General features: G+C 39.3%; 1 protein-coding gene across 1 annotated transcript in view; it reads left to right on the forward strand.

Annotated features, from left to right (window-relative positions):
- KPNA1 (karyopherin subunit alpha 1) overlaps positions 1 to 14,022 on the forward strand; it is a 54,284-nt gene that overhangs the window by 20,687 nt on the left and 19,575 nt on the right. Inside the window, exons 6-10 of the mRNA XM_040595339.1 lie at positions 877 to 1,008; positions 9,141 to 9,229; positions 10,907 to 11,006; positions 11,610 to 11,773; positions 12,927 to 13,005. Coding sequence (XP_040451273.1) covers positions 877 to 1,008; positions 9,141 to 9,229; positions 10,907 to 11,006; positions 11,610 to 11,773; positions 12,927 to 13,005 — 564 coding nt within the window. The remainder of the gene's footprint in view (positions 1 to 876; positions 1,009 to 9,140; positions 9,230 to 10,906; positions 11,007 to 11,609; positions 11,774 to 12,926; positions 13,006 to 14,022) is intronic.

The following is a 14,022-nucleotide window of genomic DNA, read 5'->3' on the forward strand; positions in this document are numbered from 1 at the left end:
AATTTGCTAGCATATTGTAATAATTTTTGGACTGAAAAGCATGCAGAAATCTACCAGAAATCTAGATTTTTAGAATCTATATTTTCTGAGTTCTGTATCAGGTAGTGTTAACATTTGCATTTCAGCTTAAAAAGTTAATGCTTTCATAAGTTAAGATTAAAATAAAAATGAATTGCAGAAACAGCTAAATGAAAAGATGCAAAGTGTTAATTCAGGATCTCAGTTTTGCTTCAAGTCTTGAATAAATCATCATGCACTAATAATTCTTGACAGTAATACTGATCACAAGAGTTGGAGAGAAGTACTTTGCTGTGGTTGCAGAATTCTACCAGACTGTGATCACAAACTTGTTTGGTTTTTTTTGAAACCTCCTTTCCTTTTTTTTTAATTTATTTTGGGGTTTTTTGTTTGTTTTTGTTGTGGTGGTGGGGTTTTTTAGTGGCTTTTATTTGCTTTATGTCTATAAAGTTTTGTCAAACAATGTCTTTTTCATGCATCTTCAGGAAGATCATTGCTGATTCAGTGAATGCAGGTATCTGAAGTCTTGTGGGAAGACTCATTTTTGTGTGTATAGGTTCTTAGCTGGTAATGAAAGGCAGTAGAACAGGCCAAAGGTAATATAATTGCATAGCAAAAACCAATATTTGAAAAACACAGCAAACCTGATGTTATTCGCATAAAGATCTGCACATTTTGATTTCAAATGATATTGGTAACTTTAACTATTGTTCTGATTCCTACTTTGAAAATTGTTTGTGTTAATATCTCACGCTTTCCCTACATCAGTTCCTTCTGTCTTTTACAGACTTCTAGTCTTAATTTTTGGTGTGGCACAGAAGGCTTCTAGTAAACTTCCTTTTGTATTTTGTTTTACAGTTCGAAGCTGCGTGGGTGCTGACAAATATTGCCTCGGGAAATTCCCTTCAGACTCGAATAGTGATCCAAGCAGGAGCCGTCCCCATCTTCATAGAGCTGCTTAGTTCAGAGTTTGAAGATGTGCAGGAACAGGTACAGATTAAGAATGGTGTTGGGTTTGTTGTGTGTGTGTGGGTGGTTTGTAGGGTTTTTTTGTTTGTTTTTTTTTTTTTTTTTTTTTGTGTGTGTAGGGGGGGGTTGGTTTGGTTTTGTTTTGGTTTTTTTCCTTCCCCAGAAAGGAATAAGGCTGTCCTGTAAGAAAGCCTTTACAGGAAATGTAGCGTTTGGCAGTTTTGCACAACAGTTCCTTTCTATCTAGCGTGTCTTAAGATATCTAAGCAAGTATTGTATTTTTCTTTTTCTGGAGATGATGTATTTCACCACAGCCAATGGGGTAATGCATTTTGATCTCTAATGGGTTAATATTTTTCTCTTGTGTTGAGGCATTCAAGAAGCTTTGTTTAAAAAATTGCTCTAGGGATGGGAAGTTCGTGCTTATTTCTCCTGAAGATAAAGCATGAGTGGAAATTATAGTTTGTGCTCTACAGAGAAAATTATAGTTTGTTCTCTGAGTTTGTTACAGAGTAGATGAATATTCTTTTAAGGCCCAAAGAGATCATCGTAAAGCACAGACACGTAAAGCAAACGTTTGACTCGCTAATTTCCACATGAGGTCCATAACTTTTGTTTGAACAAAGATGTAATCTTGCTTTGAAGGCTTAAGGTGATGAAATATTAATTATGTTAACAAATAGTTTCAGTTAATCTTAATCCTAACTTGAAAGTATGTACCTTTACTGTACAAATTTGACTAGCTTTGGGTCCAGGTTGTTTGCTTTTATTTCATTGTCTAGTCAGTTAGCAAGGTCTCTGTTTTTTGCTATAGCTACTTAGAGGCCATAGCTTAAGTTTTTCTTGAGCAAATGAAATTAACTTCTGAATTCTCATTATGAGGGCATTTCTCTGATGGTTGGTTTGTTTTTTGGTGACTCTTTTCTGAATGTTTCTTTGTTTCAATATTTTTTTTGTGGTGGTAAAATTACAAGCGCTGCATATTCCAGTAGCACTTTTCCAGCAATGATGTTTGCAGAGATAGTACCTCGTTTTCATTTCTGCTTGGTGCTTTGGTGTGTAAATATCCAAGATGTCTTTCTGGACTCTGCCACTGAAGCTGGCTGCAGCTCAGGTTAAGCTGATTATCCAATATGATCCATTGTTCTTTTCAGAGTCACTGACTTCCAGGGTTCAGTTCTCCATCCTGTAAGTGTGACTTCTATTCTCTGTTCCTAGATGTCTGACCTTGCATTTGGCTGTATTGAGATGCATGATTGGAGGAGTCCCAATTTAGAAGCATTGGATCGCTTTGTGTAACTTGCCTTTCTTTCTTATAGCTGGCTCAGAGTGTACCACCTGTACTTAAGGTTGCCTAACATTTTCCACAAAACAGATATATATGTATTTTTTTTTTACTTCTCAGTTGTTTTATAGGTTACTACTTCTTCCACTGTGCAACTTCCCATTTTCAGTGGTCTGTCTCAGGCTGAATTATTTTTGAAAAGTTTTTTTTTCAGAGAAATTGAATTGAGATGCTTGAGAAAATGAGATAGTAAAGGAAATAAGTATTTTTTCATCCTTTTTTTTAGCCTTCATTGAGGAAATAAGTCTGTTGTTGTAGAAACTAGAAATGTGATAGGGAGCTTGCCAAAATGGCAGATAAATGCTACGTTCTGCTGATGTGAAAATCCACCCAGACTTACCTAGATGATGCTTTTAAGAGTGTTTTTTTTGAGGGTTGAGATTGGTGGCATTACTTTCCAAATTCAGCCGTCGCTTGTACAGTGCTGTTCTGCAGAATGACTGGTGCTTTGAGTGTGGTAAGGGCTACTCCGTTTTTTTTTTCTCCTAATGGTCTTCTGTGCAAGAGCTAACTTGTGTTTTTTAATAGGTTGTTCTTATCATCCCTGCTGATGCTCAGAGCAGGTGGGAAGAGCGAACCTGTTTAGAATGAGTTGTGCAGCCTTCAGCCTTAAGATGTGTGAATTAACAGAAGAGCTTAGGGGCCACAGTTAAGTAGTTTATCTGTCTCATTCCCCCGCTGCCTCCTAATAAACTGCTGACGTGTTAAAGTTCAGATTGCAGGCAGGCAGAGTGGGTTGTATTTACCGGACAATATTTTTCTATGTAATTCAGGTGCTGAATCCATGATTTCTCTGCTATCAGTAAGTCTCTAAATACCAGTTACAAATTCCTTTGTAGTAAGCTGTGCTAAAGAAGGAAGATGTACCACTGCGAAGTGTTACCTACACCTTTTCATAGTGGGTTTCTGTGCTGCATGTCTACAGATTGCAGCCCTGCTTCCAGCTGACGTTGGGTTTAATGCAGGCCAACATGAAAGAAATTATGGTTTTTTTCCAACAGCTTTAAACCCCCCACCCCCCCCCAACATTTCACCATAATATCTACTAAACCAAAAATCATTAAGGGCTTAAAAGTTAGCTCTCGTACTTTTGTATTACAGGATAGCATTAGTACACAATTGCGTAGTATTTTTCCACATCACTCTCACCTCATTCAGTATATGTAGGTTGTGGCCCTGGTAACAAATCAGTGGCTAGTAAAGGAGGCTTTTATTTGTCACACTGTGGCCCTGTTTGTTAAAGTTGGAACAATTAGAGTTAATGAAAGAGAAAAGCAAAAAGGTGCTTACGATCAAGGCGATTGCAGGTTTGAGATAAATGTGTCTACTGCTTATTGTCTGATGCTGGACAATTTCCTTGTGTCAGTTTTCAGTAAGCAGATACTAGTTCTGTGGTTTTTTGAATGCTCAGTGTGAATTATTTCCATTTCATTGTGTAGTTGAGGACAACTCAGCACTTCTGAAAGTAACTTTTGTAGTTAGGTCTGGGTTTTGAGTAGATCTGGGCCTGGACTTCTCAAGCTGGATTTCTGAAACTGGGAGATATTTGACCATAATTTTTTCCCCTATAAAATGACGATTCTAGGCTTCTCTCGCAATAGTACTGTGAAGATTATTATTTGCAAGCAACTCTTACTATATTTGGAACAAATTACAAAAATACGGGAAACACAGAAAATATAACTACACTTTCAGGCCACGTGGGCCAGAAGCTAGCCCTACAACCGTACAGCAAAGGGTGAAGACAAAAAGGAATATTGAAGGCTGTGTTTAGTAAGCCATTCTTTGTGCTAGGTGGGATAGTAATTATATAGAAGGAAATGTTAATTAAGCAGTAATATAATTGTGAATATATAGCATAGCATAAACTTAAAAAAAGTAATATTTAATATTAATTTGACTTACTGGCTAATCATTATCCACTGCTTTTGTCTTACAGTAAGTCAGTCTTAGAGACTTACACCATTGAATTTGTCTTTTATTTCAAACTTCCTTTAGCAGTGGCTCAGGAACAGATATGGATTTACCTTATCCGGTCATGTTTTCCCAACAGGTTTTTTTTTTTCATATTTATAAGCCAGTATTAATCTAATGTGTTGCACTGTTTCTTTTGGGTATTGCTGGTTTCTGAGTCTAATGTGATTGTAAATCAGCAGTTTTATAGAAGTCTGTGTGAGGGAATCTTTATGTTTATTAGGCAACGTGTATTTTAGTGAAATTATTTCTTACATCTTTTTACAAAATCTTTTCCATTAAGCTGTGCAGGCTGATATTCGATAACCCTACCATCTTTTAACTCTTTCATTGTTTGTATTGTGTATCAGTCTTTCTTGGATTGTATATCAGTCTTTCTCTGTAATCAGTGGTCAAACCATTTGGCGTCCTTTTTCCCCATCAAAGAATCTGAGTTTATGACAGCAGCTACATCTCCATTGTTCGTGAAAAACACTTCGGCTACATCTCCCCACTTCTGCTGTTGGTGTACTAAGTTTTAGATTTAGTCAGTGGCATATGTCCTAGCTTTTTTCCACTGATCACAGTTTTTCTTTCAAAAGACATGTAGAAATTCAGCTGTGCCAGCCTGAAATTATTTATATTGAAGGATTCCATCCAAGCCCTTTAGACATGCTTAAGGTGGATCTAGCTTCAGCACTGTCTTAGCTGCAGTTCTTTCAGTTCTTTGCTGTGTTCCCTTGCTGAGGTATTTAAAACCCAGATGTCAACTTGGGTTTCCTTGATGAACATTGACTTTCCTTCAGAAACCATGCAAGGCGTTATGCTCCCTGTCTGATCCTGCTGAGATTGTCTCACAGTGACAGATACGTGTTGTTATGCTCTGCTGGACAGCCGGTGGCGAGAGCATCCCCAGCTGCCCTGTTCTCCTTTGGGAACATTTGTGTTTTCAGCTAAAGCAACCAACGTGTTTTTCCCCTCAGCATATTTCCATTTCTGGTTGTATCGCTGTTCTTTTGGTGACCATCGTTTGTTTGGCAGATGAATCTGTGAATCTGGTGTCCAGATTCTGTTTGGCTTTTCCATCAGCAGCTCTCCTAACTAGGTCTTAGTATTCAAAATCGTGAAGAGCAGTTGAGGCACGAGCATGAGCTACTTTCTCTGTTTGGGTGCATGAGATGTGAGAAATAAGTAACTATGAGGACTCCAGCCACTGAGAGAAAGGTGTTTACTGTGTTGGTTCGTAGCAGAAGTCATGTCCTAGGAATCTGGCCTTCTGGTGTACTTCCTCGTGTCCGCTCTCCAGTCACATTGTGTGCAAGTTCATCTTCACCATCTGCATCCCGGCATTAGATCCATTTCCCAAGTCAGTGGCCAAAAGTAGAGACAGCGTTGATTCTGACTTCATAATATCTCTTCTCCACCAAGAGGCACAGACTCTACACACTGTTGGTGGCTGGTTTAGCACTTGGCTTAAATATCCAGAGGCCTAATGAGGTAGTGGCTGAGGGCCTTCAGAATCCAGGGGAAGGTGGAGGGTTGTCAGAGAGCACGTGGATTATTCACAGAGGGCACCATATGGCTCAACAGTACTCTACAAAACTTGCACTTTACTGTTGCTACTGAAGTTGTCCAGCACTTTCAGGAAAAAACCACTGGAATTTGATAAACTGGAGACCTGCAACAATCCCTACTCCACTATTAGCAATAAATGGAAATTTGTAGAGGTTTATAAAAAAAGATGCTGTCAATTGGCAAGGCAGCATTTACACTTTCAGTTTACACACAACTTTGCTATGTAAGATGTTGGTTAAAAAGTCAAACTACAAATCTTAAAATTACACATTCTTTTCATCTTTGGGTCTGGGTGTAGATATTGGAAAGTACTGAAATGGAATTTTTTTAGAGTCAAGTATTTTTTGGATTTAATAAACTGACATTTAATGGAATTAAGTATCCTTTTTACCTCTGCAGCTATCCAGAAAAGAAGATAAAAACATTTGGGATGTACAGAAAGAAGCCAAAATGTGATGGCAGGCAAGCCATTTGCATCTTGAGGAGTGCACAAAAGCAGCAATGGAAATCATTGAACATAATTCAGACAAACAAACCCTGAATACACTTGTCAGTGTTCACATGTTGCCATGACAGAGCTTTGTATTTATGGCATTGTCTGATGAGAACAGTTTAAATGAGCTTGACTCATGTTCCTCGCTTATCTGAAGAGCTGAAGTAATTCCTTAAGGAGAGACCTCTTCCTTGTTAAATGAAACCTTGTCTGTTTTTCTAAAGATACTTCAATTTCTTTGCATCTTGTGTACTATCAGTTAATAGGATGGCAGGGATTTCTTGCAACATCCTCTCTTGATAGGTCCTCTGATACCAGGCTACTTGGCCAGACTTCTTTTGCCATAAAAAAAAAAAAAAAAAAATCAAGAGCGGGAAAGCAGTGACATGCTATTTGACTTCTCTGGTCTGACTTTTTGATGTGAGATTTGCTGTTGCAAAACCAGTCTGTCATTCGGGGTCAGAATGGATTCTTGGATTAAGTGATTATCACTGTCAACCCTAAAAATAGATACTGCTATAATGGCAAAAACAAAATCCACAGACAAGTGACATACAGCTTCCAGGGGTGTTTTAACATGTGTTAGGGTGTCCAGGCAAGGAGATTATATCTTCATACAAAGTTACTTACGTGTTTAATAAAAGGAAATTATTGTAAATTCTAACTTTTTTGACCCCTAAATGTTTTTAGAAGACCCACAAGACTCATTTAGAACTAGCTGAAATCTTTGATTCATTCCTTGGGCTTGTGATTGCTGCAGAAATACAGGTACTGCTGGGAGCCACAGGCATGGCTTCTTCCAGTTCTGATACGAATGACATCTTGCAGGAGGTGGTGTTCTATCTCTTAAGCTAAATTTTTCCAGTAGCTGCCTTCTGTCTTGAGTCCGTGAGGCTTCCAGACTCGACGTTATGCTTTTGTGTCAGATAAACTGTTGTCACAACAGTTGTAAAATACTAAGCATTACAGATTTTCATGATGCAGATAAGTTTTGGGAGGACATTGTGTAGTAATGGCTGTGCTGTTTCACGGCAAAGGTCGGTATAGCCTCGTGCCCTGTCTGACAGTGGCTGACAGCAGAAGCCTGGAAAACAATAGAAGAGCAAAGCAAACTAATCCTTCCCCAGAATAGTCTCCTAGTCTCTGAACAACTTGCAGTGTTGGGACTTCTGATCTATCTATGGTGTTACTGGTAATACTGGTACAGAGGAGCTATCTTTTTATTTGGTATCTAGCTGGCATCTGTGTTTACATTTTTTTTATATACATCTGCTTCTACCTGTATTACACTTGCAGGATTTTCTAGTGGCTTTGGGCCTCTAGAGTGGTTGGAGTCTTTTTTTTTTTTGTTTGTTTGTTTTAAGGTAGCATCTTTTTGCCACCATTTAGAAATGTGTTACAGTAGAAAGCTTGTGCAACAAATCAATTGGCATGGATAATGAATAAATAAGTTTCTTTCAGATTATCTGAGAATTACTTTTAGGTAACAAATGTGGCTTACGCTGTCAATTTCTTTAGAGGAGTAATTTATTTCAAGTAGAGATATGGAGAGAAAAATGTACTTACTTTGTGTGAGGGAACTTACATATGTTCTGTTGGAGAAATAGTTATGCACTGTAACACATTTTTCTGCAAGTAATACATAGTCTTCCACTGAAGAGAAATTTGGGGAGGACATTCAGCTGCTGTCCATGACAAAAGCAATCCTTTTTATCTTCTCTGTGCAGTACTGGAAGTATTTCCAGTGGTTGTGTAGATGTTGTATGGGTCTTCCCAAATAAGCAGATACCTGTATCTATTTGATTTGACAGACCTCTGCTAACTTGAAATAAATGGCAAGTGTGAGTTTCATACAGTTTCTTGTGTGACAAAATATTGTCTGTAAATCAAATGGAATTCATAAAATATTTTTTATACTTCATATAGACTACTACTGTTTTTCAGTTACAGCTCTCATATTAGTGGACAGTGGTATCAAAACCACCACTTGACCCAAATGTATGAATAAAAAGCAATTAAATCTTTTATTCTCATAATACTACAGAAGATAGATTTCATGCTTCTTTAATTATCTTCTGGTATTTTAGATCTTTTCTTCTCAAAGTGAAGGGTTACATTAATACTGATGTAAAAGGGAGAAAATACCTGTCCTTGCATTTTGGCATGCATATGTCTTAATAGGCAACGCTGATTCTGTCTTGTGTAGTTTTCTCTTAAAGGATATATGCCAATGCCCATCCGAACTCTTTGATCCCACATATTGGTTTATTGTGCATATAGATTCTCATTTTCATCTTGGTTGGTGTCAGCATTCTTAATATGACTGTGTAAACAACGCATGCTTTTATGGCTTCTTAGGAAATACTAATATGGGCTGTTCCACACAAACATTTTTGGGTAGATAGAAACTTGCTTGACCTGTGCTATGAATGTCTGGGCTTGAACCAGCTCTGAACCAGGAGGAGTGTGGAATTAGTATGTTACTAAGCCTGAGGAGATAAGCTCATCTCTTATATTGTGGACAGAGCAAGGTTATGTCTGCCTGCAAAGTCTTTGGAGACATAAGTGTTGGCTGTTTTGGTCTTCCTCTTAGGTCTGTGTAAATACTCCTGAGTCATATAATGAGCTTGGGTGTACATATGTAATACTCAACCAGAATACGTTCCCCTTTGATACATTGTCCAGGATCTAACAGTGAGAACAGAGTATTTTCCACTCTAATACATACGCTAAATTGGTAGAATTGTGAGAATAAAAGCAATTACTGTTTTTTTTTTTTCATTGCAGGCAGTATGGGCCCTTGGCAACATTGCTGGAGACAGCACTATGTGCAGAGACTATGTATTGGACTGTAATATCCTGCCCCCTTTATTGCAGTAAGTCTGTTTTAATATGTTTTCCAGAATTTTGCTCGTGTTTTCTGATAAGACTGAAGTTTGTGTTTTCCCTTGAAGAAGAATAATGATTTTTATTGTTTTTTAATTGTGGAATAATGAGACTTTTTAATGGGGGCTCCTGAACCACTTTTGTAATGGAGCTAAAATGGAAACATGTTTTAGGAGCAGCTAAGCTGGAACTATTTTACTCTGCAGAGTGGGTGGATGCCTGAGCTTATTACAGAGTCATAGAATAAGTTGAGAGGAACCTCTGGAGGTCACCTAGTCAAAGCCTTTCTTCATAGCAGGTGAGATCAGATTAGATTGCTCAACTGCTTAACCAGTCAAATTTGGAACATCAGAGGTAGATTTCGTAGCCACCTGGGGCAACCTGTTGCAGTATTTGACCATGGCATGGTAAAACCCAATGTTCTGGGTTTTATCTTGTGACAGTTGCCTCTTCTCCTGTCGCTGTGCACCCTTGAGGAGGATCTGGCTTCCTCTTTTCTGTATTTCTGTATCCACCTGTTCATCTGATGTAGGCAGCAGTTTTGTGTCCCCTTACAAAGGCTCCTACTAAGGCTGAGCAAATCCAGGTCTCTAGCCCTACTGCTGTGTGTTATTTCTTAAGTCTGCTAATTATCTTAACAGTCCCCTGCTGGAGGACCTTATTATGATTGCTGGAACAGTGACACCATCTTGTGTTGTCACGTCCAAATTGGGATTACTCAGTCTCTGTCCTTTGCAAACTGTTTGCAGCAGTGGAGTTCTCCAGTGCTCTCATAAAGACATTGGTACAGTGTAGGATGGCTGTAAGAAAAAGAAACTGAGTTGTTAACAGTTGTGGAAAAAACTAGGTCGCACCATACTTCATTCCTTCTAGGCCGAAGAGCACCATGGCTAGTCACCTCTCGGTTGTCAGGAAGGTGCCTTGTCGGTATTACAGTTCACTGGGGGCTCCCTGTGCCTTACGGAGTAGAAGTGGGTCCTGCAGTTGGTGTGTGGATGCCTCCCATTAGAAACTGTGGGAAGAGACTGGTTTGGGGTGGTCTGGAATTCCATTCTAACAAGAACGCAGTGGGCAAGGCTCTCGTGTCCAGGGGCTGGAGCCAGTGTGCACAGGAGGTCTGTCAACAGCACTTGCTGGGAGAGAGGTGGCTGTCTTGCCTGTCTGGGAAACCCTAAACCTGATCATTCCTGTTTTCTGAGGATGTTTTGTTCTCCTAGTTAACATACCAGAGTCTAGAAGTGTACAAGTGGGGCTAATAGTCTGAGACTGACATAAAAATGCAGCGCAGCGAAGCAAGTATTCTCCTAAAATACCTGCACGTCCTTCTACTTAGAGTAGTTTTGTCACAGTTCCTGCACCTTTGACTGTTAATCTGCCACATCAGTATCTAAGCAATTTAAATGGACGTGCTTTCAGCGTAATGGTTATAGTTCTTGTTGGGATACTGGGACTAATGTGTCTGGCACGTGTGTTAGTATCCAGCCATCAAGCATGATTTTCCTCAGGGTGTATTTTTTAAAAAATAAACCTAGCATGTTTTGCCCTGGTGTATGTTTAAATGTAGGCCTGAATTTATTTTAATGATTCATGCAGTTGACTCTACAAGGTTGCTTGGCTTTTAACTTTTTAAAAATCAAAGGCTGGAATTTTTTGTTGGTTTGTTTTAGATTGCTTTCAAAACAGAACCGTCTCACTATGACCCGAAATGCTGTATGGGCTCTATCCAACCTCTGCAGAGGGAAAAATCCTCCCCCAGATTTTGCCAAGGTAAGAGATTTTTGAAAGGAAATTCATTCTGAGGTGGTAGTCAAATAAGCAATAAGGGTAGTGAAACTTAAATAGAAGAAATATTTCAGAATTTTTCTGAAATAATGTGTGGGCTTCTTACAGGTGAAATTGGTGGATGTATTCAGTCTTTTGGGCAGACACACAACCACTGTTTCAATACAGCTACCTCCTAGCTTTTTGATACTTGTCCTCTACTAGAGATGACCATCCCACAGCAGAACAAAACTCTACATCTTGGTTGCTGTAGTGTGAAGTGTGGCGCATCTTAGCAGACAAGTCTGGGTTGAAGTTGCCAGACATTGTATGTAGAGGCTGAGGAGTTCTCATAGTGCTTTTCTGTGGTACTTGCTGGTAGCTAACATGTCAGCAGAGTGTGGTGGTTGTGTTTCTGACTTGTGTAGCTGCAGTCGTAGCTCAGTCCTGCACAGAAGTGCTGCCTAGGTCTGACATTTTTTGAGTATTGAACCGTGAGGTGCTGGTGCCTAGGACTATAATGTCACATACAACATTAACTGACATGTTAATAGAACTTCTGGCCCTTTTAATTGCACAATGTGTGTATCTCCTCTTAATGTCTTACAGGTTTCACCTTGTCTTAGTGTGCTTTCCTGGCTGCTCTTTGTCAATGATACGGATGTATTAGCTGATGCCTGCTGGGCTTTGTCCTATTTGTCTGATGGCCCCAATGATAAAATCCAGGCTGTGATTGATGCAGGAGTCTGCAGAAGACTTGTGGAATTGCTGATGTAAGAAATTTCTACTGAGAAAATGTACTATCCACTCTTGTCCCTAAAATCAAAGTTCCAGCAATAGGAAGTTTAATTAGATATGTCTTGAAATGTAGTAATTTCCAAAAGCGAAATTTGAGTTTTAATTTTACTTGACTATATTCAGTCTTCTCTGTTTGTCATGACTAACAGAAACAATGGAACTTTTCTTCTACTAGTTTTGCTCTCTTGAAGAGATTTTTTTTATCCTGCACCTAACAGCTGCATTTTTGTAAAACTCGTAACATACACTGGAATTTTCTCTGTTCCATGTTATAACTGCCTACCAATGGCATTGCTGAAGGATATCGAAGATAGAAATGTAAGAAATAGTAAAATTTACTAGAATTGACAGTACCAGGGACTTGAAAGGTAAATAATTTCTTAAATCTTACTGCAAAAATATACTCACACTTTGGTCAGTAAAGTGTAGCTGTGGGAGTTGGGGTCAGGGAGACCGGCCTTGTTCGAAGCCATTTCTCCAGGTCTAAGGGAAGGACATGGAACACTCAGTTACTTAAGAACAAGAAATAAGGATTTTCAATGATGTAAATAAAAGACAATTGAGGCTTTTCAGGTTAAAGCGAAACTGATGCTCAATTAATGAATAGAATGTATTACCTAAGGTACCTTTTTTTGAAGCAGTGTTTTAATTTGAGAAAAAAAATCCTTACTACACCCTTCCTATTCCAATCCTGGATTAACAATGATGGGAGGATGCATATGATGACAGAAGATGCTCAAACAGCTGCATGGGTTAAACACACACCTTCTATCCGTGTTCCTCTGTCTGTCTCATTCTCTGCCTTCGTGCACGCTACCTATGTGTGTTTTGTAGTTAAAGCTGATAACTTTTCCCTCCCAAGGATGCCTATACTCTGAAGTACTTGTATTCTTTTGATTTCATATTTTATTTTTATGCTGCTCCATGATAGCTGAAGGTCTGAATATTTAGAAACCCTAGAAAGACTTACCTTTAGTTCAAAGTCAGAGTGTTCTGATTCAGATAGTGAGAATTAAGTCAGGTTTAGCAGGGAAGTTTTGCACTGGCTGATGGATGTTCCTTCCTTGAGGATGTAAAGATGGAAACGCTTCAGGATGGTTAACACAAATTTTTCTTTGGTAATTTCAGGCACAATGACTACAAAGTTGTATCTCCTGCCTTACGAGCTGTTGGGAACATCGTCACAGGAGATGATATCCAGACCCAGGTATGGATGCACTTTCTCACACGTCCTACTGCAGTTCATCTTTCTGTCAGTTCTGATAGCTTATTCACAAGCACTCCTCTTGTTTCTTTTGAAGTTCGAAAGTGGAGGATTGATGACACTAACTGCCTTAAAACATGTGATGCTTTTCATAGTTTTTGTTCAGTCCTGAACTGCTGGTGGCTCTTACACAGCTACGTCTGGGATTTATATATAGCTATGCAGTACCCTTTGAGGGTTTGGTTTGTTTTTTGTTTTTTCTGGTTTATTTAAAGCAAGCCTGCCTCTTAGGTGAATGCTGAATGATTTGTATGATAGGGCCATTGAAGGCTGATCACGTTTGATGGTGTTGACAGTCTATGAGTAATATACCAAAAATGAGTGTCTGGTCAGATTTCAGATGGTATGAAGTTGTCGGGCACATGTTTGGAGAAGTGTTGGCAGGAGGCAGTGACTCTCACTGCTGTATTGAAATTAGACTGGGAGCCAGGAAAGATGATGCTTCAGGGGCCCTAGGTTGTCACCTTGCTGCTTGGTAGGTTTTGCGAGAGGCAGCAGCTCCCACCAGTTTTTAACATCTGTGGGAGCAGAGAGTCCATGCCTTGCATATACACTACCTGTGATCCACTGGCTGGTGGCAATCTGTTTTTGCATGTAGAGCAGAAGCTCCAGTTATGGTCTTCTGCTGTTGTACCTCATGTTAAACGCTTTTTCCCACTTTGTGCGTTCTGACACCCTTTTGTGAGGCTCAGTTGGTAATGAGGAAGAGTACAGAGTAGGCTAATGCTCTTGAAACTCTACTGACTCTTGGCCTTCATCTTAGATCACAAACTAAAAAGCATGCCTGTGTGGTGCAGAGCTGCCTGACACGCACAGCCAAATTGGATTGAAGTGACAGGCTCAAAGAGGCTTGCTGTCGTGGGCTGTTATTTTAGTAAACTGATGGCAGAAATGGGATCAAAAAGTGGTAGCAGCTGTGAATGGGGAGGTGTGTGCAGTGGAGGCAGTGAAATGGACATC

The sequence above is a fragment of the Falco naumanni genome, chromosome 5, assembly GCF_017639655.2.
Source record: "Falco naumanni isolate bFalNau1 chromosome 5, bFalNau1.pat, whole genome shotgun sequence".
NCBI lineage: Eukaryota > Metazoa > Chordata > Aves > Falconiformes > Falconidae > Falco > Falco naumanni.